The 25,481-nt window shown below is 36.9% G+C and overlaps 1 protein-coding gene across 2 annotated transcripts in view; it reads left to right on the forward strand.

The window, feature by feature from the left end:
• LOC118826899 (alpha-2-macroglobulin-like protein 1) overlaps window positions 1-25,481 on the forward strand; it is a 73,218-nt gene that overhangs the window by 9,296 nt on the left and 38,441 nt on the right. The window contains exons 3-36 of one of the 2 annotated variants that reach the window (XM_036597963.1): window positions 1,548-1,711; window positions 3,543-3,723; window positions 3,804-3,960; window positions 5,716-5,768; window positions 6,065-6,085; window positions 6,218-6,383; window positions 6,466-6,550; window positions 6,987-7,104; window positions 7,195-7,315; window positions 7,416-7,525; window positions 7,642-7,812; window positions 7,894-8,127; window positions 8,248-8,460; window positions 8,592-8,741; window positions 10,873-10,998; window positions 11,331-11,436; window positions 11,538-11,667; window positions 12,173-12,398; window positions 12,486-12,612; window positions 12,713-12,834; window positions 12,918-12,969; window positions 13,199-13,282; window positions 14,506-14,682; window positions 14,785-14,860; window positions 15,032-15,188; window positions 15,278-15,352; window positions 16,054-16,216; window positions 16,379-16,569; window positions 16,694-16,906; window positions 17,803-17,924; window positions 19,614-19,695; window positions 19,856-19,924; window positions 20,585-20,690; window positions 20,779-21,143. In XM_036597963.1, coding sequence (XP_036453856.1) covers window positions 1,626-1,711; window positions 3,543-3,723; window positions 3,804-3,960; window positions 5,716-5,768; window positions 6,065-6,085; window positions 6,218-6,383; window positions 6,466-6,550; window positions 6,987-7,104; window positions 7,195-7,315; window positions 7,416-7,525; window positions 7,642-7,812; window positions 7,894-8,127; window positions 8,248-8,460; window positions 8,592-8,741; window positions 10,873-10,998; window positions 11,331-11,436; window positions 11,538-11,667; window positions 12,173-12,398; window positions 12,486-12,612; window positions 12,713-12,834; window positions 12,918-12,969; window positions 13,199-13,282; window positions 14,506-14,682; window positions 14,785-14,860; window positions 15,032-15,188; window positions 15,278-15,352; window positions 16,054-16,216; window positions 16,379-16,569; window positions 16,694-16,906; window positions 17,803-17,924; window positions 19,614-19,695; window positions 19,856-19,924; window positions 20,585-20,690; window positions 20,779-20,819 — 4,311 coding nt within the window. In that variant the 5' untranslated portion in view covers window positions 1,548-1,625 and the 3' untranslated portion in view covers window positions 20,820-21,143. Of the gene's footprint in view, window positions 1-1,547; window positions 1,712-3,542; window positions 3,724-3,803; window positions 3,961-5,715; window positions 5,769-6,064; window positions 6,086-6,217; window positions 6,384-6,465; window positions 6,551-6,986; window positions 7,105-7,194; window positions 7,316-7,415; window positions 7,526-7,641; window positions 7,813-7,893; window positions 8,128-8,247; window positions 8,461-8,591; window positions 8,742-10,872; window positions 10,999-11,330; window positions 11,437-11,537; window positions 11,668-12,172; window positions 12,399-12,485; window positions 12,613-12,712; window positions 12,835-12,917; window positions 12,970-13,198; window positions 13,283-14,505; window positions 14,683-14,784; window positions 14,861-15,031; window positions 15,189-15,277; window positions 15,353-16,053; window positions 16,217-16,378; window positions 16,570-16,693; window positions 16,907-17,802; window positions 17,925-19,613; window positions 19,696-19,855; window positions 19,925-20,584; window positions 20,691-20,778; window positions 21,144-25,481 lie in introns of those variants that run through there. The other variant, XM_036597971.1, reaches the window with a different exon arrangement.

Consider the following 25,481-nt stretch of genomic DNA (forward strand, 5'->3'; position numbering starts at 1 on the left):
GTTCTTTGTTATTGGAGTGTGAATGCTTAGATCAAAAGTGCTATCTGAGACCTTTAGAAAGAAGGTGGTAGATGCCTTTGAGTCTGGGAAAGGCTTTAAGAAGATATGCAAACTATTGGAAATCAATCATTCCACTGTGCAGAAGATCATCTACAAGTAGAGATTTAAAACCACTGCCAACATGTCCAGGCCAGGCCTCCCCAGCAAATTTAACACAAGAGTGGAGTGTAAGATGCTAAAAGAGGTCTGTAATTTCATCACATGATCTGCAAATAGATCTTGCCACAAAGTACATGCATCTGTCATTAGAACAAGACTGCACAAATTTGATGTACATGGGAGGTGCATAAGGAGGAAGCATTTGCTGCTTAAAAAAAACATCGGGGCAAGACTGGAGTTTGCTAATCAGTATCTAGGCACGGATCAGGACCAGGTCAAAGACAGAGTTGTTTGGCCACAGTATCGAAGCCATATTTGGCAAAAACCAAAGACTGCAGTTGAACAGAAGAACTTCATACCAGCTGTAAAGTGTGGTGGTGGAAATGTTATGGTTTTTTGCTTTACTGCCTGAGGGCCTGGCCTACTTGTAATCCTAAGAATTCTCTTTCAGACCAGAGAATGCTTGAGGAGAATGTGCCAAAAAGTTGAAGCTGAAGAAGTGAACCTTCTAACAGGATAAAGATCCCAAACATAGAAGTAAATCCACCTAGGAAAGGAAGAAATGGAGGGCTGTGGAATGGCCTATTCAAAGCCCAGATCTAAATCCTGTTAAAATTCTGTGGGGGGATTTGAAATGGGCTGTACTTCAGAGAAGCCCCTCAAACATTGCAGTTGAAATAATTCTGCATAAAGCAGTGGGTAGAAATTTCTCTGAGTAGATGTCAGAAACTGGTAGACAGTTATAGGAAATGCCTACAAAAAGTTGTTTCTGTCAAAAAGGGCAATACCAGTTACCGAAGTCAGGGCTGCACTTACTTTTTCAACAGAAAAAAGACGCCTCATTGTATTTTTAAATATACTATCATGTATATATTACATATTAAATGTTACATATTATGTAACATTTATCTATACACACGGTTTAGCTGATGATCAAATACTGATATATCCACGTCTCAAAAAATGAAACATTAATGGCTTGTGCTTACTTTTTTTTACATGACTGTAACACAGTTCTTTATATTTTAATGCTTCAGTTCTATTCTAAATGTTTAAACTCTATATAGGCTCCTATTAGTCATAAATCCAAATGATAAGATTCAGTTCATGCTTCACTGACTGTGAATAGTACTGAATGGTTATAGTCATGTGTAATGATTACATAATTGTCAACATAATAAACATTCATCAATTTGTGTATTATTAAAAGGGAGAGAAGGTTATATGTTGTTTTCACTCCAAATTTCCACTTTGGATCAAGAGAACAAACCTGTAAAACACTACATTTGGACACATTTTTTGCTTACGCTATCAGTTTTCAGTGTGGCCAAAATGTGTTGCTCAAAAGTGTTAATCATTGATGAGATGATGAGTCCAAATGTTTGCAGAGAACCTCCTGTGGGCTGAACATCCTTTTAAAAAGGCAGGCAAGCTCCTTAACCTGGTGTTGGTGATCAGACTTCATCATGGTGGTCCGGGGGTTCCTCGTACGGGAAGGGCTACTGTTAGCCTGCTTCCTCTTTCTCTCTGTGTACGGACAAACCTCAGAACCGTAAGTAATCCAAAAAGATGTCTGCTGGCGAAAAATGTTGTAGTCTGTTCTTTGACATATTATAATACATACAGTCATATGCAGAAGTTTGAATACCCACAATCAAAATACATCTTTTGTTGATTCACTGAGTAAAAATAATTTAAACACACTTAAATGTGGCATCTGCAATATTTTTTCTTTTCTGTGTAAAATATTGGAAAAAATAAAACATGACATATAAAATATGCCATAACTTTTGCACTGGCTACATTTTATGTATTTTTTTTTCAATATGTTAAATTCAGCAAATAAACTGTAATTGTACATTAAAATGTGCAGAAGTGTGTTTGTTTGGATGTCGATTGTTGGATGTGAAGGATGTGTTAACTTACTTTCACTTAGAAAATCCACAGAACATGTAATTTGAAAATAGATATGTTTTGTGCAGTAGCAAAGGCAAAGATTTTGACTTCAGAGGTCAATGTCTTACAGTGTATTTACATCTTAGAGGGGAATTCCACAGATTTTTCAAATGTCCTGCATAATTCAACAAGATGTATACAAAGCCATTCTGAGTAGTTTGATGCGAAATGCTCTGTTCTGAGAAAATTACTGCATCAGAATTTTGCACAGTGGTGGTGATAGTAACCAGACTTCTGAAGAGTTTAATGCCTCATGGAACGTTATTACATGAAAAGGTTAGAAATATGTAGCCTGATTCCTGAAACATTGTTTAATCATAGTTCTGAGATATGATTTTGGCCCAAAATGTGTTTTTTGAAAAGCCATTCATGACAAAAAAAGAACATGCAGGATGTTGTAAGGCAAAATAGTACCTAAAGAAATTTACCAGTATTTTACCATCCATCATCATCATTTCATATAAAACTTTAGACACATATAGATTCCCTGGACAATCTGGATGGTAAATAAAGTGACTATATTTGCACTGTAGCCATTATGACCCCTGGTTCCTGTTACCATCATATAAGGAAATCAGAGTCGGTGCATTTCTAGACTGTTAACTGTTTTACATGACGGTTTAAATTGCTAATTTTGAATAATCAGTGGAATTCCCCTTTAAATCACACAAATTAAATATTATCCATTTTGGAACCACTCGTTAAAATGATACTAATATGAGAATTTGGATTTGTGAAAATGTTCAGTACTAAGATAGATCTGAAGCCCTCAACCAAATTTAATTAAAAACTGAAAACCTAATGTATGTTAAAAGCTAAGAGTGCTGTTTGTTTAAATTTTTTGGCCCCTTTTTGGATGAAATGACACCCCCCTCCCCCTTTCTGATTCATATAGTATCAAAGCCTAAATTATCTATAGGAAATAATACACAAACACTAAAAATAAAAAAAAATCTCCATCTATAATTTTTGTGTAATTGAATATATAGGTCAGTAAAACTTTCCTTTTTCTCACTGCTGTTTTTGTATTTCTCATACCTTAGTACTTTCAGAGCTTTGGTTCAAATATTGATATCACACTTGTAGCAGCTTCGTGTGTGACAAATCGTCTTGAAACATGCTTGATGTGAGATGAAATGACTTATTATTTCTGACGATGATTTTTTGAGACTGCTCAAAGTTAGTCAGGAGAGAGTTAGTATGTCCCAAAGTGGAGGAGCTCTTGCTTACATTGCACAACCATGCTATTGACTTCATAGGATTTAGGCTTGTATATCTTGAGCCACTCAGTCTACAGTTTTGCAATAGTAACGGTTGCTCAATCAATCACTCAAGTTTGCCCTGATCTTTGTACAGCGCTTTGTTATATAACTCACAGTCTTAGTAATGTTTCATTTAACTCTCATAATTGTTCATCAATTCTTTAGGTATTTCACGGTGACGTTTCCTGCAGTAATCGAGTCGGGCTCTGAGGCTACATTTTGTGCGAGTTTTCTGAAGCCCAATGAGACTCTGCAAATGACCATCTATCTGGATCACAACAACCAGAGCAGAACACTTCTACAGCAGAGAGTGGAGAAGGAATTTCACAACTGCTCTAAGTTTAAGGTCAGAAAGATAATTTGTCAGGTATTTTTAATGTTTGATGAACATGGAAAATAGCTCAACATATAATGTGATCTCTACAGGCTCCACAGGTTGAGGGTCAGTCAGTGCAGCAGATCAGAGTAGAAGTCAAAGGTGAAAGTTTTCAAATGACCGACAAAAGGAAAGTTATGTTTAAATCCTACAACCCACTGACATTCATTCAGACTGATAAACCAATCTACAACCCCGGCCAAACAGGTAATTCATCATTTCTTCAATGTGTCTCTCCACTTTCAGTACACTGCATAAAGGAATACTGTAGCATTTTTCAATCTAATCTCTTTCTGCTGCAGCTGCATAGAAAGGTCAAATACTACAGGCAGTCATTTTGATGCATTTCCCTAGACATTGTGAAAAAAGGGCTTGGGAATGTGATGCCATGACACAATGTCTTATGTGCAGTTTGCCATTGTGGCATATCTAGTCAGCCTTGGCTGCTTCTGAATAGTGTAAAGAATCTTCTTCTTATACCTGCTTTCACACCTTGCCTATTTTCACATAATAATTTCACTTAAATCAGTATACCTATTTTGCCCCCCCCCCCAACAATATTATAAATGCAACAATATTTTATTGTAAAGTAGTGAATTACACAGCTTTACCACTCTCTTTTTACACAACTTTACTAGTGTCGCAGCTTTTTTGAAGCATGTTGCTGGCTTTAAATTCTAAATGGGTATATTTTTCAAAAAGTTTCAACATTTGATATGTTGTCTTTGCTTTATTTTCAATTACATATAGGGTTTAAATGATTTGCACATCACTGCTTTTTCCATTTAATAACATTTTGCACAACGTCCCAACTTTTTTGGACTCAGGGTTGTATAATTTATTCTACTAAAAAATTACTGTTACAGGGATAAATGTACTCAATTACTGTAAAAAGAGTAAATGTAAATTACTTTCCATACCTGGAGTTCATGGAATAACATCTCTAAAGTCATATAGTGGATTTATCATGTTTGGTATTAGCTAACTAACTTCACAAACATGCTGTTTTTTTCTAGCCAAGAATTTCAGTCTGAGGTCAGGCGTGCTGTGATTAGGCTAGTACCATTAGCTGAGGTGTCAAACATCTGTTTCTCGTAGACTGACTGCACCTTAAGAGTGATCTAATATGGATTTTAATATAGTACATTAATAGTCTCATTTAGTCACTAACTATCTAAGCTAGCAGTGTAACTACCTACAGTGGAAAATGCCAGAGGGCGAGTGAAATATGCCGGTAACTGAAGTAAACATGCCAGTGGTTGACTGAAATATGTCAATAACTGAGGTAAACATGCCAGAGGCTGAGTGGAAAATTGATTTGTAAACTCCACATGGGCTTCCAGTGATTTGAAAATTCTGAATTACTCAAAACAGGCACTTGAGCCACACATTAGCTAGGAAAAAAGTCTGTGAATGAAAGTGGTCTTAACATTGGCATATTCAGATCATGACTCCCTTCTATTGTGGGAGTTCTCATGGATCCGCACCATCAATAAGACTAATTTTTATCAGTGTAATGTTGATTGACATCCTTTTGGAGTTGGTTAAGATACACTCTGTTCTCGTTTGATTCACTTTTTAAGCATGACAAGCCTGAATAAACACAATAAAACATCTCTTTAAGCTCTTGCAGTGAGTGTAAGTATTTGTATCTTGTAAACAAAGAATAAACCCTGCCAATATGGCAGAATGATCCCATAATGGAGCGTGACATGATGTTGATTATGCTAAATATGTTTAGCATAAACAATTCTTAATTAAATTCAGCTACTCTCCAGAGATTTCTGTTGTGTTATATGTCAACAGGTTTTTCTAAGCACAGGCAAACAGGCTGAAATTGTCTAGGGTAACTGACAGGTGCAGTACACACAGCAGACTAGGTTGAAACATGCTGGAATATTCCTTAAATGGCAAAGTTATACAACGTACAGTTCAAAATATGATATTTATTTATCATTACAGTGAATTTCAGAGTTGTCACTATGGATGCCAATTTTGTCCCACTTAAACAAGAGGTAAGGGATTTTTTTTACTTAATAAAATTATTGTGATCTGTTTAGCCTCTTAGTGCTAAGAAATCATAACGATAAATTCAGAAAGGCTGATGATGTGATTTTAGTTGCGTAAGTCCTGTCCTTATGTATTTAATTACTCATGAGGGCCCTCCAATGTCATTTTCATAAACACCTAGTGAAGTTGTGCATACCACTTTGTATCAAAGACATTCTACTTGTTTTTAATGTGTTGAATGATTTCAGAGCTGTTTTGATATGTTCCCAATAAAAATTGATGTTTAATCTCTCCTCTACAGTACAGTATAGTGACACTTGAGGTAAGATGGACTAACACATTATTACACATTTCATGAAACTATTGATTTTTAACATTTGAAAACATTGGTCAGTGCTCCCTTAACTGTCACTGCAATAAATTAAATTTAAGTATCTTTTGTGGATCCAAACAGGATAATAATGGTAACAGGATTGGTCAGTGGACGAATGTGTCCTCAACAGGCCTGATAGTGCAGCTTTCTCACCAACTGAATCCTGAGGCTCCTGAGGGCCTTTATAATTTGAAGGCTAACATTGGGGAAAGGTCAATCATACACAACTTTAGGGTCAAGAAGTATGGTAAGTGACATCACTTTTTCTGTTGATAATGAAGTAACGAGTGTAATTTACTGCAATAACAAGTTTTGATTTGGACTTTCAGTTTTACCCAGGTTTGAGATTACACTGAAATCACCAGAACAACAGAGTGTTGGTGATGAAGACCTGAAGATAGAGGTTTGTGCAAAGTGAGTGCTGGTTTTGATAATAATTCACAAACATCATCTTATCAGATTAATTTTTAGACTAAAAATAATATCTCTGATTTGTCTAAAACATCAAAATCAGAAATATTTAACCTAGAACTGCAATATATGGCTGAAAGTATGGTAACACCCCTCCTAATTATTGAGTTCAGATGTTTCAGCTACACCATTGCTAGATCACCATATATATTTAATGTCATTCAATGGAACCAGACCTTTTTCTGAGTCTTTTTGGGTAATTTCTTTTCGTCCATTCGTCATGAAATTTACATACAATGTAATGGGCAACAGGCATTTTCAAATTACGTCAAAAACTGAAAAATGGACATATGAGGTTTTGTTCCAACAGCAATATATATATATATATACATGTGTGTGTGTATATATATATGCATGCTATATGTATTCTTTTTTGAAGGTACACTTATGGACAGCCAGTACCTGGTACAGCACTGATGCAAATGTGCCGAAAATTCCAACGCTATTATTATCATCAGACCACCATGGTTGCACCGTGCATGGTTGAAGCTGTGGAGGTGTGTATGTATCTAATACTGTATTAGAAGACATTTTTTTACTTACTAATAAAACTGTTCTCACCAAGTATTTTCTTTTTTTTCCTGTAGATGAAAGAGAACGGATGTGCCTCTCATGTATTCAACATGTCACATTTCATCGGTTCTGAATTTGAACAACATTTAGACAATTTTCTTGACATTACTGTTACAGTGACAGAGGAAGGGACAGGTGAGTCTTTCCATACGCCGTAGAAAAGGCACACTTATAATGAATTAATGTGTTTCATTATTACGTAGTAAGTAACATGCTTATTGTGTGTTTTTTCTAGATATTTCTATGGTAAAATCTGGAACTACTGAGATTACTTATGAAATTGGTAAAGTTGAGTTTGTTGATTTACCAAAAAACTTCGAAAGGAACACAGTTATAGAGGGAAAGGTGCGTCTTTTTACATGCAGTCTTTGTTCAGTACTTATTTTTCTTATACTATGACGATTTAAGCATTTTGAACAACCTAGTAATCTGACAACATATTTTCTTTCACTGACCAACAGATCAAAGTTACAAGCTTCAGTGGGAGCCCAATTCCTAACAAGAAGGTCTATCTTTTGAAAGGTCAAAGGTGGTCTCCAGAGCTACTTCAAAATCTTACAACAGATGTTAATGGATTGGCCAGCTTCACAGTTAATGCACCCAATGAGCCTGAAAGAGAGATATCACTGCTGGTATGCTCTGAACAAACACTTTGAGAGAATGCGTGTACTCTGTGTTTATCTGAAACTAATTATTTTTTCATTATTATCTAGGCAAGTGTCAATCCGGACAGCCTATTCCATGATTACAGAAAACCTTTCATTAGAACCAGTGATGCACAAATACGACTGCTTGAACCTGCTACACCTTACAGTCCAGTGTACAGTGAATTATCAATAGAGAGCTTAGAGGAACCAATTCGATGTGATTCGGAAATTTCTATTAACATCAAGTACTATATTATTGGAGAAACCACAGAGAATTATAGCACTGATATTATATACACGGTGAGTACATACAGTCATATATTCTAAATATTAACATTGACATTTCCTCTATTTAGACAGCTTTAGATTAAATGTAGTTAATTGTTTGTCAGTATGATGTTTTTTGGTTCTTTGGTGCAGGTCTTGTCTAAAGGAGCCATAGTCCATCATGGATATGAGAAAGTTGAAGTGAAAGAATCCAAAAAGCTCATAGAGGGAAAAGTCTTATTCAGACTGTCTGTTGATGCTGAACTGGCTCCTGTAGTTCAGGTTCTGGTGTACTGTGTGCTGCCCAGTCAGAACGTCATCGCTGCTAGCAAGGATTTTGATGTGGACAAATGCTTCAGAAACAAAGTAATGTAGCACATATGTTCCTTTATATCATTGTTTTCATACTTTTTGGATAATTATTAGTTGCAAGATGTAATCTGTTAGTTATTCTGAAAAAGATAACTGTCCAAACTTGTTTCCGTCATGATCTTCAGGTCTCACTGCAGTTCTCTCCCACTGAGGCAGTTCCTGGTGAGGAAAACACTCTCCAGCTCTCAGCTCTGCCTGGTTCACTGTGTGGACTCAGTGCTGTGGATCAGAGTGTGTTCATCATGGAACCAGGAAAACGCCTGAATGCTGATGAGGTGAAGTTCAGATTTACTGAGTAGGCCTAGTTTTAAAAGCTTTGTGATTTACTAAAGGTTTGTGTACAAAAACATGTGCAAGCTTGATAGCATCTGCAAAAAATGTGCAAGCTAAACTACTAACAGGGTCTGCGGAAGATTGCGTCATTCAAATGAGTAAAATAGCACACGCTATCTGTGCATTTGTGCAAGTGTGCCTTAATGAATATGCAATTTGGGGTGTTTCTACCAAAGTATGCAAAATATGGTGCAGTATAGGTGAAGTTAGTACCCATAGTTATACCTACAATTTTTAATGCTTTTTAGTTTTGAATGATAATTTTATATAAAATATGTACATAAATTAAATATGTGGTCCATATAATGCCTCACTCCTATGAACATTCTCCTCACTGAAACATGATCAGTAATAAATAAGTAAGGAAAAATTATGAAAAGAATGCAACTGAACAGCCGACAGTATCAGTGGTGGAGCTGAGAAAACAGTAAAGTGTAATTGCTAAACAATGGGAAATAAAGAAAACTCCTAAGACTTCAGTCCACTTTTACTCTACATACTGTGTTTTCAACACTATTACATATTTAGTGAGATTATGAAATGGAAAAATAAAAAAATAATAACAACACTTATTTATTTTGTATTTAGATGTAATCCAAGACCTTTCTTCCTAACTTAGTGCCCCCCATTCTGCAGCAGAATAAATGTGTATTAAATATATTCTTTTGCTCTTCTTATGTCTTACATCTTTTCCTAAATATGTAATAATAATAAAATAAAATAATTGCTTTAGCACACCCTCTTATTCTTTACTTTTTCTTATTCTTTTACTTGGGGGGGGGGTGGGGGGGGGGAGTTGGGGAGGTATAGTTCTTTTACATACGCACTTCAGCTAACACATCTTCAAATCAAACATGCCACAGCTGTCAAGAACGTTTGGCACTGGCCGAAGCCTCATTTTAGTATTTAGTTTTCTCCGCCTTTTTGCACGTATCACCTGTGCGATTATTCTTTGTAAATAACCTGCAAAACGGCCACTAACTGCTCGCACAGTCCACTGCACTGTACACATAGATTAGGACTCATTATTTGAGATTGTACTAAATCTGGGTTTCAATTTCTATGGGACATAAAATTATACTATTACACCTCATCTTAAAACTCTAATTTACCCTTTGGTAGAATTAACAGTGTATTACTACTATGTGACAGGATATTTGGAATTACTTTTCATAATTGTTCTTCGATACTATTTTATACTGTGTAGATTGGAATATTATAGACTAGTCATGAAACTTTAAACTGATGATTTAAAGTATATTTGGAACAAGAAGAAGTTATGATAAAACAAAAAAAATACCACAAATGTTAGCACTATTGATCAGCGAGATGTGGTCTATTTTCTTCGTTTTCAATAAAAGGCATTCAAAACGCTGTACAACTTTCTCAGTTATGGAATCACATACAACTCTGTTCATTGCTCATTTATACAGCTTCCTACTAGTTGTTTAAAAACTGTAGAATGTTATCATCATACTAGAAGCATTTTACATGTGTATCTGCAACAAAATTAAGTTTGTATTATTGAAAACACTGATTCCAAACTTTTGAACGCTAGTGTATTTTAGAAGCTAATGCCAGTGATTCTGATACATTTACTTATTTTTTTAAAAAGCGATTTAGCTTAGCAAAAATATATCTTACATTTTTTTTCCCTCATTCCACACCTATTATTTTCTGTGCTCCTCTCCACTGAAATGGGCTTCTTGACTGTCACAGAGCTGCATAGACAAACAATGGAACAATCTAGGATTCTTTATGAATTAAGCCTTTTTGTAACATACCTGCCAGCATGCAGACAATTCTGTGACATTAGAACACTTGATACCACAGAGTTTTAGTTTAAATAGTGCAGTATTGCACTAATGCAATAGCAACAGACTTTTTCATATTTTTAGTATTGCTATTCATTGCACATAAAATTGAATGAAGCTATTGAGAGTGTGGTTGCTTGCTACATTTTTTCAGTGGTGTTAATATAATACACACAAAGGACATAAACGGTTGTTATGTGTGTTGAGACTTTTTGCAAAAGACATGCAATAATAATACATTCATTTATGTCTGTCTTAGGTCTTTAACTTGTTGCCAGTGAAATCGGCATCAGATTATTCCTATGAAGTTGAAGATGAGCAGGCGTGTTTGCATGTTAGACCGAGACGGGATACACAGGGAGACAAGGCTTACAATACTCTAAAGGTAACTAATTGTTTATTAGATGTAATGTTAAGCCTTGTGTAAATATTCTAGTATAAATGGTCATTTATTTAATTTATGTATTTCATTTAATATTTGAAGAAGTATATGTTAAAGTGAATTAGCATAATTTGGAAATGTCATGTCAAAAGCATGTTCCTTATGATGTTCTTCTGTGTTGTCTTGTTTTCTGATGTTCTATGTACTGCTTTAATTGTAAGCATAAATGGGTTCTTGAAAAGTGCTTTATAAATATCATGTATTATTATTATTATGATTATTATTATTATTATTATTATTATTATATTGAATAATGACTTTTTATGTTCTGACAGAGTGTGGGGCTCAAGATGGCAACGAACCTGGCTATCAGAGAACCTCACTGTTTGATCTACAAAGGCCTAGAGTATCGCCGCGGCTATGTCTATGGCGGTCATGGATGTAAATCCATTTCTTCTGCTAGCTATTTCTTTGACTTAAAACAACTTCTGCCAGCTACTGTACATGACATGCTAAATGTTCAGGTTTTTGTGCATTTTAAGGGCGGCACACAGTTGCCCTGGCCTCTCCTATGGCACTTGGAGAGCGTTTATTGAAGGAAGACTCTGAACCGATTGAGACAGTTCGTAAATTCTTCCCAGAAACTTGGATATGGCAGCTTGCTGAAGTGGGGTTAGTGAATCAGCTTTATGACTTCATGGACTTATTTTTAAGTGTGTTTTATTGTATTTGATGATTAAACAATTCAGCTGCCGTAAAATATAGAAGGTTAATGCGCCTTTTTGTTTATGTACCTGTTCTCTTAAGCTCTACGGGATCCTAATGTGGTTCCACACTGTCATTCCTCACTCTCTTATTTATATAATGCATTAGTTTTATTGTATTTACCAATCAAGTAAGATTTCAAGATGTTTTTACATCAATACAGTAACAGAATAATAGGCTTACGGTTTAAGGGGTGAGATTGGTGTATCTCCATGGTGTTATGATGTTATTGACTGTCATAGATTGTCTTTAAGCACTTTTACTAACTTGTGCAAGTATTTTAACTCTCTTGCTGTCTTGTATAATGGTGTGCTTTATGTAATTTAAAATAAAGTCAATATCATAAACTGAAAAATGTATTAAGTTTAGGATTTATGTTGATGATGGAATTGTCAGTGCTGCTTTTCCACAGAGACTCTGGATCAGCACAGGTTCCGGTCACCGTTCCTGACACGATCACCACTTGGGAGACGGATGCTTTCTGTCTGTCCTCTAGAGGCCTGGGAGTGGCTCCTCCTGCTCAGCTTCGTGTCTTCCAGCCCTTCTTCCTGGAGCTCTCGCTGCCCTACTCCATCATCCGGGGAGAGGAGTTTGAGCTGAAGGCCACTGTCTTCAACTATCTCTCCAAGTGCATTATGGTACTGTAAGATCAACATTTTCTGTCTAAACCAGTCTCTCATCACTTCACATCCACAGTAAGCTGATCTCCTGTGCTTCACGGACAGGTTAAAGTGACTCCAGCTCCTTCCTCAACCTACACTCTGAAAGCCTCCTCTGATGGAGAGTATTCATCCTGTCTGTGTGCAAATGGTAGAAAGACCTTCAAATGGACTCTTGTTCCCTCTGTGCTTGGTGAGTTCTAAACCTCTCAAGTTCAGACATAATCTCACATTTCTGTTGAATTGTTTTTAGCGCTAATAAACTCCTCTCTGCATCTTTTGATGTGTTTTAGGGGTCTTGAGTGTGACAGTCAGTGCTGAGGCAGAACAGTCACAGGCTGTGTGTGACAATGAGATTGTGAGTGTGCCTGAGAGAGGCCGCATTGACACAGTCACACGGAGCCTGATTGTACAGGTAGGACTATTTAAAACAGAAAATACAAACTGAAGGTAGTTCATGTTCTTATTATGACCTAATCATACAATTTTCCCATGTAGGCTGAAGGAACTGAAAAGACCAAGAGCCAGAGTTGGTTGCTATGTCCACAGGGTCAGTGCTAGTTCATTTTTTTGCCTCATATCTTTGTTACATCTATTCTTCATACTGATGAGTCAAGTGTTCTTATAGCACACATGATACTGGACTAGGGTGGGTTTTCCTAAAGCAAAAAGATTATTCTTAAATTGTAAAGCAAGCATCACACTGAACACTCTCTCAACCAGTTAATATGATATTAATGATGATATTAACACAGAAAATATGGCTGTTTCATTCATAGGAAACAGTGTTTCAGAGGAGCTGGAGCTGGTTCTTCCTGCAGATGTGATAGAGGGATCAGCACGAGCTTCTGTTTCAGTGCTTGGTAAGATTACATGATAAACATTAGGGATGTTTTTTTCAGTGACTAAAAATGACATAAAATTTTGCACTTTTTACACAATTAAGCACTATGTGGGTCATGTACAAATTTCAAATGTATGACATGAGCTGGTTAACCTTGTTACCAAGAACTGATTCATCTTCATTTTGAAAATGAATTGATTTGATTTGATTGGGACTGAAGTGAGCCAAGGGTGTTCCTTTGCCAACAATTTCAGAAAAGCTTGGTATCAGAAATATCAAGCTTTGAAAGTCATGCTATGTGCTTGTACTTTCATTTCATCCATTAACGAGCAGTGCAAAGCAAGAGAAAAGTTTAACATTTTTACCTTAATTAGTGTCATTCTTACAGCTTGCTGGTGGATATGGTGTCAGTAGCCTACAAAAGTAGCATGAAGGGCAAAACCTGTAGCAGCGTCCCCTATAAAGAGGTGGCACTGATCGATCATGTTATTCCACATCACTGAAGAACACTAAAATTGATTTAATTTGTTTATACATAGAGTCATATTCAGAAGTTGAACACCCTTAGTCAAATTATATGATTTTCTAAGTGAAAATCAGTTAATACATTCTCTACAGAACAATATTAAATATTAAATATGCTCAAATACTAAACTATGGAAAAACAACAACATGTAATTTGACCAGGTGGGCCCAAACTTTTTCACACGTCTGTAACATGAATAATATTAGTAAATATGCTCAAAGATGCTTACAGTTGGGAAGCTAAGGAAATTCGATATAGGGAAATTGTAGAAATTTTATGTTAACCCTTTAAAAGGTCAGGGCCCACCAGTAGGCCCCAAGTTTTATTACACACTTCTAAAACCTAAGAATAGCTCAACCAGTTTGCATTGGACTCCTTTAGTTACTGAATAATAAGCCTTAATAGGTAATAAGCCTAGGATTTTAAGGGGCTAAGCTACCATAGGGACAACCCCCCAAAAGGGTCAAATGTCGTTCTTGAAGGCACAATAGCAGTGGACATTGGCTGGAAACGATGACTTTGAGCCATAGCAATTTAGTGGCAGTGAAGCTCAACACATTAGCAGACACACTAGAAGTCACTTACTAAATGAATTCATGATGGGCCTTACTTGAATATATTTGTACTGTGGTTTAGATTGTATTTCATGTATGTTTGGCCAGGCGCAATAACATATTTTCTGAATAAATAACTAATATTATTGTGTTCTTTTGCAGGAGACATACTGGGCCGTGCACTGAAGAATATTGATGGATTGCTGAGGATGCCATATGGCTGTGGAGAACAAAACATTGCTCTCCTCGCCCCCAACATCTACATTCTTCAGTACCTGGAGAACACTGGACAGCTCACTGCAGCCATCCGTGAGAGAGCTACAGGTTTCCTTAAGAGCGGTAAGAGAACTTATCTTCATGAAGAACCTATTCATGATGACACTAGGCATCATGAGACGACCTTCCTCAACTAACCAGGATAAAAATTTTTCCTTTTCACAGGATATCAGAGGCAACTAAACTACAAACATCATGATGGTGCATACAGCACATTTGGCAGCGGAGAGGGAAATACATGGTAAGAACTTCTCAGAGCACATGCAGCTAGTAGAGACAATTTCTTTGAAAACCTAAACTAAATTAATAATTGTCAGCTGTTATAGATAGCAATATTGTGTTGAAACTTGTTATACAATTGTTATACAAACAAATTTTGAATGAAATACTCAATTGATTTCTCCCCTGCCAGGTTAACTGCTTTTGTTCTGAGGACTTTTGGCAAAGCACAGCGTTACATCTTTATTGATCCACAAAACATTGACAGTGCAAAGAAATGGCTGATAAGTAATCAGAGACCAGACGGCTGTTTTATAAGACGGGGACGACTGTTCAACAACAGAATGAAGGTGAGTTATTAGATACTAAGTCCTTTTTAGGTATTAAGTAAATGAAATGAACTGGTTTCTATTTTGAGTAACATTCCATTGTATTGTAGGGTGGTGTAAATGATGATGTGACCATAACAGCTTACATCACTGCATCATTGCTTGAATTGGACCATACAGCCAAGGTAAAGACACTGAACAGCCTCTGTTAAATCCAGCCTGTGTTATGTCCACATAAATTCTATAGGGAAGATGGGCAAAATGCGTCAAAATGTTAAAGTTGATCCATTTTCTTTCTGTATCATGATGTGCTGGGTGGAACACAGTATTAGGGCTATCTGAGTATCTGAGCTAGCTGAGCAATTTAGTTTGATGATATGTAGGGGTGGTTGGAGGGGGAAGCATGATGATGTAATCAAGAATTAGAAGACATTTCTTGTTGTTTTTTTCAATGATGTTCATATGATATGACGACACTTAATATGACCAGGAAAAAAAACTAATTACTAACCACTCATTTTTGATTTCAGGTTGACATCAAGTCTTAATTATTAGACAGCATGTTCAGTGTGATGCTAGCTCTGCAGTCATATGACCTCTGTACATCATAGCTTCAGAATTTATAAAGTAAATGTCCAAATGACCTAACACATTCCATTTCCATTTTTTGTCAGTGATTCTTGCGCAAATAGGACATTATCTCAGTGTCAATTCGGCCATGCCCACGCATTGGTCAGTACACCAGGTCACCCTTTAGAAAAGGTCCATGTGAATTACAAAGCGGGGAGGTGATTTTATACTATGATGCCACGCAATTTGTATCAATGTGAAACATCTAAAACAGTGTATTTTCTTCTTTGCTCTAATATCTGTTTTGTTTTTTTAGGATCCTGTTGTGAGTAAAGGGTTATCATGTCTAAAGTCCTCTATTGGCAACCTGACAAACACCTACGCCACTGCACTGCTGGCCTACACTTTCAGTCTGGCTGGAGAGCATGATGTTCGAGGGCAGCTGCTGAAGAAGTTGGATAGTGTTGCTATTTCAGGAGGTATGGAATGATGAGAATACTGGTAACGTGGTTATATCATGGAGTTTTATAGTTCATGACCAATATGATATTTTGGTGTTTAGCTCATTGTGTTATGACTTCTCTCTCATTTCTTGTTGAGCTTATTTGGCCTAATCATATCTCTGGTGTCTTTAAATGTAGATGGTCGCCTTCACTGGTCTCAGTCTGCATCAGATGACTCTGACTCCTTGGCAGTGGAGATCAGCTCCTATGTTTTGCTAGCTGTTCTCACTACAGCTGAAGTCACTGCTGCTGATTTGGGCTATGCTAACAGGATTGTCAGCTGGCTGGTGAGGCAACAGAATTCCTATGGAGGCTTCTCCTCCACCCAGGTACTCAAATATATTTTAGCTCTTTTTCTACCTCTTTCTGTTTTGGTCACTTGAAACACGCATATAGAAATCCGTGTTGTCTTGTGAATGTATAATTACTAGTGATTTTTTATGTTTGGATCAGGACACAGTGGTGGCCCTCCAGGCTCTGGCTCTGTACTCCACCAAAGTGTTCAGCTCTGATGGCTCCAGCACAGTAACTGTGAAGTCAGATAAAGAGAGTCACCACTTTGATGTGAACCAGAACAACAAGTTATTGTACCAGGAGAAACAACTGCAGGAGGTTCCTGGCAAATACAGCATTTCAGTGGAGGGTTCCACCTGTGCGTCTGTGCAGGTCAGTGTGTCTAGTAGGCTTTTTGCATCTAGTGTTTGGTAATGTTCCTGAGGTGGTGCAAAGCAAACTGAATCACAAATGCCAATAAATCCATGAGAAATAATGAGACTAACCTAGAGTGAAGCTAAGCCACCAGTAGCTCTCCTGAGCGCACTCTGTTAGGGGAGTCCATGGGCCACATCAGTTTTGTTAAACTGGGAGTATATACTGGGCAATGATCAAGTGGCTGAAAACTCACCAGGTCAAGATCTAGAAATACTCCAGAGAGATCTATGCAGCTCTCCCAGATGTGCTAAGATAATCATTGGTAGTGAAGTGGTCTTTGGTGAAATCCAGTTCTGCCACTGGCCCTAAAACTGAATCACACAAAAAGTCTAGCACCCAGAAATCCCATAGGAACCTTTAAGAAGCACCTTGATCAAAGTATTTGCACCTAGAGATAACCGTAAGCAACAATAGCAACCAAGCTTTAACAAGAGCGTTGTTAAAACATACTGGTGGTAGCATTTATCTGCAGGTGTGTCATTCTACTTTTAATGATGGCTACAAGCCATAGAAGCTACAAGCCATAGAAGATGCATCATGTATCATCATTTTACTGTTTTTATTCCTACCACCTCTGGCATATTACTTTCAGGTCATGTCTGGTGGTTAGTATATATGAAACTCAACTCATGAAAAAGACAATAATGTTAACATTTGATGACAAAAAATTCTTTAAACGTCTGGCATCAAAAATACAGTCCCATACAAAGTCATGAGATCTGGAAAATGATTTCAGAAATCAGAACAGATCAGAACAAATATGTTTTGGAAGTATATTTGCAGTCAATTCAGACATTAAAAATGTTTGTTTGCTGATTCTATGGTTTGATCTCTTCTATCCCCAACTGCAGGTGGCACTTTTCTACAATATCCCCACACCTACTGAACCCAGTACATTGAGCGTCAAGGCTAAGGCTGAGGGAAATTGCACAAAATCATTTGGATACGCTCTGTCCCTTGAATTCACAGTCACGTAAGAATGTTTTTGTGATTTTAAAACAAGCAACTTATACCTAATGTGAGGAATCTACTGAATGATAAATTTAGATTTTCTGAAAACCTTTAGGGCCAGATGAGCTAGGTATGTAGGCATGAGCTAGGGACCAACATGGGACTTGAGGGCCTGATGCTGAAAACCAGAATTTTTTTGTGTACATATCTGACAATGCCTATTGGTGCTGATGCATAAACTATAAAATTAATAAAATATTGGGACTAAGTCTAATTGTATCTGCGTTATACAGAAATATATAATTTACTACAATTGCAAAATATATGTAGACATAGTAGCATTTAGTCACCTAAATATTCTGTTTTCCCTAGTGAAGTAAATACATATTATATATCGTTTTGAAATATGTGTGAGCTCTAAACATCTATCTGGTCCTGATATTTTTTTTAAAGCAATTATCTGTAGATGTCAATATGATTCCAATGTTATTGTGCATCCTTAGGTGCAGGTGCAAAATATGGGCCCTCAGTATGCAAGTATTCATGCAGACTGTGCACCGACCTGCTTACTAATCATGCCCCTGAGAAAGCAAGGTTTAAAAGATGCAGTGAAATAGTGGAGCTATCAATAAGCCCAGGACAGAAGAGAAAATTAAACTTCAGTGATGAACAGATAGCAGTATTTATAACTGAACTGTTATTTTACACCAAATCCTTCTACATGGGTGAAATTCTATTCCAGTTTAAAAATAGAATTTGGGAAACAATAACAAGGACTGTGAGTGCATATTGTGGCCACATCAAGATGCATTTTGTGCTCTGTCTCATACATGCACATCTGATCTTGAGAGTTGAAATAGTTTTGAATCTGTTCGTAAAAGGTCTTTCAGCATGTGTGCACTGCCATCACAGAATATAGTTTCCTAACAGCAGACCTTTGAGACACTTAGGCCTGTTTCACACACACAACCTCTGCATTGTTTGCATGTTGCATGACTGCTACAGCTTGCATGCGTTGGCTGTTCACACATACATTGATGGAGCTGCAGAGCGGTGCAGCGTGAAAGTTACACTGACATCCTTTTTCCAAATGGATAAATAGTCAAATCAGTCACTCTGCTTGATATAAAGACAACTCCAACTCAGATTTACAGAGAAAATCGCTCAAACTTTAGTCAGAAATATGTAGTCAACTGCACTTCCAATATCTCCACCCACTTTCTATGTGGTCCTCCCACATTCTGCACGATTCTCCCTCAAATGCATATGCATGAGGGAGAGAAATGCATTTTGCATTTTTCCATGCATGACTGCACTGATTTTGTACATAACACACAGACAGAATGCATCCAATGTGTACTTGAAGCCAGCACAAAAGTACATTGGGTACTTGTGGGGCCTATAATGCCATTCTGAAAAAAAAAATAATGTAAAATTAATGCCAACTGTAAATATTACAAGAATTATGCATCAGCATAAATGAATCTGCTAAATAATTACAGTTAAAGACTGCAACATTCCTACAAGGTAACTATGTCCAATAATGCCTGCAGCAACCTGGCACCCAATTTAATGTCATTAATTTGATGATGAATGACACAGTGTGTCATTTTACATTGTAGTACATTACCGTTTGGTCAAAACGGTATTTGAAAATTGACTAAATAAGTAGTGGCTAAAATTTGCTTGTTTGTTTGTCTGTTTATTTCAGTTATGAAGGGGAATTAAACAGCACTAACATGGTCATAGTGGATATAAAGATCTTATCAGGATTCACAGCAGATGCCAGTGATGTAAGTAGTATGCTATATATATATATATATATATATATATATATATATATATATATATATATATACATATATATATATATATATATATGCTAATTCTTTGGTATGTAGCAGTGTTTACTTACATTCAAATGTTAATGAAGTAATCCTCTTGTTTCTACAGCTAAAGCACCACCCACTTGTGGAACGGGTCGATTCTAAGGATGACCATATTATCATGTATATGAAAGAGGTGAGAGAAAAGACATGGCTTCAATACTCCTCAGTTACTGTTTACAATCATACACAGAAATCATTCATTCATAAACATGTTCTTTCAGTGCGTTGTTTTGATCTACTGGTAGGCTTTAAGAAAGTAAAGGATTTTCATCGTGTTTAATCGTGTTTCATAAAATTGGAAAACCTTTTGCATGTCCACACTGGGAATACAACAAGCCTATCATTTCACAAGAAACAGCCCAAAAGGAATAGATATAATGAAGCACTTTTACAGTACACTATTTATGTTTCTGTTCCAACATGTCATCTCAGATCTGCCGATACTGGCCTTCTGCAAGTACCTTCTGTAAAATACAGAAAATGTGGAGAGGCCTCTTTCTGTTATTATACTTCTTGCCATTTTCACCTTTTATGACTCAGTCAAGTTCAGTACATATTTTTATGAATCATTTGGAAATCAATTTCTTTGATTTAGGATTTAATAAAATTATTCTCTTTTTTATTTGTGCTGTGCTTCATGTGTATATAATTTAATACTCATCAATTTCTTCTATTACTGTTAACCTTTGTCAACTGTCCATAAAGCACTTTCAGCTGCCACCAGTATGAAAAGTGCTCTATAAATAAAGTAATTATTGTTATTAAATTATAATATGTGATGTGTGTTCATCAGGTCCCAAGGAATTCTCCTATGAATTATCGGCTACATCTTAAGCAGGTGCTTCCAGTCAAGAACCTCAAACCAGCTGTGATCAAAGTTTATGATTACTACCAAACAAGTAAGATTTTCCTGGGCTTTATGATTCTTACACTTTTACTGTGATTGTATTGCTTTTATTTACTGATTTTAACAACTCTTTCATTCAGGTGACCAGTCTGAGACAGAGTACTTCTCCCCCTGTGTGTGAGCACTCACTGTGCAGCCTCACAGTACAAGACACAGAAAAAAGCCTTAGATGTTTGTTTTGTTTGTCTTAAATCAGAGGTAATGGAATAAGATTCTTTGTTTGTTTTTCATTGAAATAAAGAGGAACTTCAAACAACATATGTGCTGCTCAGCTCAACTTGTATTGTTTACCTAGGCAAATTTCAGTGGCAGACTTAGCTCACACTTATTAAGGCATAGACCAGATGCATCAGACAATATCTTAATAACAATGCACATACAATTTGTTGCTTACTTTGTAAAACCAAGTTGTGTCATGCTAATAAAAACAGCCTTTTTGTCAGTATATATGACTCCAGTGTAATTACTCTAAGGCTAAATGCAGCGTTGGCAAAAGAAAAAGAAATGGAGACATTGGACAACCTTGTTGTTGATGCCTGTGCCAATATTGAACCTATAAGTGGTACCATATTGGAGCTTGTTGGACATGTTACTTACTTGTTCTTATATGATGTCTGAATGGCATTTGCTAACTGTTTTAATACTTCAGAAAAATAATTCTCTAAACAGTCGAATGCTTTGTAAAAATCAAAGGACTCGTGCTCTATCAAATCAATCGCTAATCTAATGTTGTTAGGAATTAGCCTTTCAACATAAAGCCTGACTGAGTTTCATCAAAAATAAAACTGAGAACATTTTAATACTTTAAAACATGTAGCTAATAGTACATCATTATTTAAGAAGTGTAGAAAGTTTAAAAACTAGTGTATTATTAGAATTATGCAAGTTTCATTGTTTACCAGATTAAACAAATAGATTGTATTCTGCCCACCCTGCTCAGACCTACTTCTTCTAGAACTTACACATGTATTTTCTGATCGTTACATAGATTCTTATATGGGACGCCTGAGAAGAGTGCGATGTTCTTGATAAGTGATATTCTTGATAATGTCAGCTTATGCTGTTCTTATCATTTAATTTAGTAGTTTCAAATGTAATCTTTTCTGTTCCGTTTTTCTCAGTAGCAAATGGACATGTAATGTAAGCAATTCACAATAAACACTGAACATATTTTTCTGTTGTGCTTGGGGCCTGTGCCTGAGCTAATTCCTCATCCTCCAACAAAGAGGAATAAGGTGCCCAATGAGAATTTCATTTTGGTGTATAGTAGGTGTATCTCATTTCAGCAAATAAAGTTGTGAGCTGACATCACAGTGAGAATTGTGTCTAGGTCTCTTTAGAATGTTATGGAGAGTCTGAAATTAACCAGAAATCTGGCCTTGATTTTTCAGGTGCTTGATTTGATGGGGTAGTTAAATGAGAAGAAAGAGTAACCCAAAACAAGATATAATCCCAAGTACAAAATGTTGCGGCCTAGTTAGGAGGAAAAAGGTTGACAGTGCCAGATTAAATTTAAGATTTAATTTTATTTATTAATTAATTCATCACCTCCCAAATAAGGGAATAAATTTGTGTAGTTAGATGTTAAATTAAAGTGTAGCAACACCACCATACCACAAGCTACCAGTAAATGACCATATAAACAAAGATTTCTCTTTCAGCTACATACTGTACAGCAATTGTGGACAGCTGTATCCAGGATTTCATTGTAGGTCTTCTTGAATAAAATGAATTTGGCTCTACAATGACTGAACAATCAACTGTGGTCATCAACATTGTTATCAGTTTGCCCTCACAAATACCTTTTGAACATGTAGAGGCCAGCTTTACCATTAATCAAATAAAATTGAGTAAAGTCTTCAGTCACAATAATTTAATTCAGTCTTCATCAGATAACAGTCTATTTTAGGTGCAGCAAATCTTGAACATTTATTTTGTAGCTAGTTGTGTTCTGATTAAACAAATGAATGTAGGCATAGCCTAGTTGTACTTACACATTACATGCTAACCACTAGATGGAACTAGATCACTAGCTGCCCCAGTTATCCCTGCACCAGGGGTACATTCAATGTCAGATCATTGTGCTACGATTCCTGGGTTGAATGAAATGTTTTATCAAAAAGGTGTGACAATGCTTTCTAATAAAGTCCTCTATAAATGTGGCCACTGCAGCTTGGTGTACACAACTACTGAAGACTTTGGAAGACACATTTTTAAGCGATAAACGCATATTTAAACCCATTTCACCATTCTCTGAAAATTCTTTGAAATAAAATGAGAAAAATGGCTTTCACAGCTATAGTTGCAATTCAATGCACCACCATTTCCATTTAAGTAAAGGTTTGTTACATTTTGTCAAGGCTGAAAGCAGCCCAGGTTATGTATAATGAAAGCATGTCAGTGTTAGATCTCCTGGAACTCATACAGATTGCGTTGCAGTGCCTACATTTCTAAATAAATTGCCTAAATATGAGACTCTATTAGAGCAATCTGGCCGATTTTCAACCAGACTGAAGTCGCCCCAAAAGGGGTGGTACTGTACAGAACATAACTTGATGCTGATTGGACTATGATATTTAGAGGTAGAACAAACTGTCTAGACCAGTCACAGCTAGCGTAACACTGTGGTACAATGCAGGAGGCTTCACACGCATATCCTGCAGGTCAGTGCAGCGTTCTTTAGCTTCCATGGGATACGGGAGCAGACCCATCAGAGTGCCTCTGTTAACACCGCAACACCGGACACAGTGCCTCGCCTGGGCTTGTGAGGTTGCTAACTGGACCCTAGAGGACTGGCAACATGTGGTGTGGTCTGATGAGTCACAGTACCCACTGTTTTGGGCTGATGGTAGGGTTTGTGTGTGGCGCAGACCCCGTGAAGCCATGGACACCAGTTGTCAACAAGGCACTGTGTGAGCTGGTGGTGGTTCCATACTGATATGGGGTGTGTTCTCATGGCATTGGTTGGATCCCCTGGTCTGGCTAAACTCGCCACTGATCGTTTCACTGCTTGATCACCAATTGCAGCCCCTCATGGACTTCATGTACCCCCACAATGATGGGATATTCCAGCAGGATAATGCACCGTGCCATTGGGCCCAAGTTGTCCAGAATTAGTTTGAGGAGCATTCTGGAGAGTTCCGGCGAATTATGTGGCCTGCACGTTTGCCCCAATCAAGCATTTATGGGATGTGGTGGAGAGGTCCATTCGCACTAGAAATCCTGGACCTACAAACACCACAGCGCTGTGGGTGGCTATCCAGACAGCATGGCTCAACATCCCTCCAGATGTCATCTGTCCACTTGTGGAATCAATGACACGCTGAGTTGCTGGGCTAGAGGGGGTCCTACATGTCACTAGTTCCTGTCATATGACGTTTGGCATGTCTGTATTTACAAGGTCATGGTGAAGCTCAGATTTATTTATGGACGACTGCAAAAAACAAACTTATCTTAACAGTTAAGTGAGTTTGCAATGTCATTCCAGCTGACACAGCTGTGAAGTTACAAGGTAAAAAATGAATTTTGCATTTTGGTGACTCTGGAGATGATAATGTGTGTTTTCAAATAAAGTTTTTCCTTTGTCAAAACTAAAGAAACTTGTCAGAAAAATTGACATCAAAGGCGCCTTGACCTGGAGTAGAATGGAGTTACCAGTTTCAACTTTTAGATTAATTTATCTGTCTTTTTTAAGTTGTGAGTGTAAATAAATAATAGTATAGTATTAACCTGAAGAATTTTTGAGGAATTATTCACTGCCTTAGTCCAGATGCTATCCTGTTGTTTTGCTGTGGAGAAGAGAGAGAGAGAGAGAGAGAGAGAGAGAGAGAGATGGCGGTTGTAAACGTCAGCGAAGCTGAGGGGTAACCGTGTCTTTGACTGCTCATAAGTAAGAGTTTTGGTTTCACGCAAAGCACGCAGTGCTGGTTAATGCGCCTAACTGTGTGTAATATAATTTTTACGCATATCGTGTCCATTTTTCACTCTCAGTCTTGCTAGCAGCATTGTAACTTTGAGCAGATTAGCCCGCTATAAACTTAGGTTAGCTAGCGACTGTGCAGTCTTAATATTTTGCCCTTTATGTATAATTTACAGATAATAGCCGCAACGCATTTGAACAGAGTGCTTAAATTTGAAGCCATGTACATAGAAATCTCTGAGTGTACATATGTTTCACCTACTGTGAGCTGACTAACGTTAGTACCTCCTCACTCGGCAGGCACTGCAGGCCTTGGTTCCACTGACGTCCTCACAGCACTAGGGTGCGGTGTGTGTAACGATAGTGTATAATGTCATATTTATCAGGATATAGGATCACTACTGTGCATGTAAATGCTTTATTAACCGCAGTTTAAGCTCTTCATATATTGCTGCTGGCTGAAGATATTTATTAATCCATGCTATTGTTCGGCATAAATCAAGCTATTAGAAAATAGATTTTTCTGTCGTGCAAATTATATCCTTTTTTCTGTTTTTTTTTTTTCTTGTAGGTTTTTGATCTGTTAGTGAATGAGTTGGACCTGTAAATACTGTAGGTTTTTATAGACAAATCACCCCTACACCTTAAAACTAAAAGGGAGCAAACAAAGTATGCAGAGAAACAGATGGACTAGTCTGTAATTGTAGAACTACAAAGTGCACCTATATGGTCGGTGGCACTGATAAGAACACTGGGCCTCATTCACCAACTGTTCTTAAGAAGAAATGTCTTAAAACCCATTTAGGCAGTTTTCACTAAGATTCTAAAATTCGCCAGTGTTTTCTTATATGGTACATGTTCTTA

This window comes from Colossoma macropomum, unplaced genomic scaffold, assembly GCF_904425465.1.
Source record: "Colossoma macropomum unplaced genomic scaffold, Colossoma_macropomum, whole genome shotgun sequence".
Taxonomy (NCBI): domain Eukaryota; kingdom Metazoa; phylum Chordata; class Actinopteri; order Characiformes; family Serrasalmidae; genus Colossoma; species Colossoma macropomum.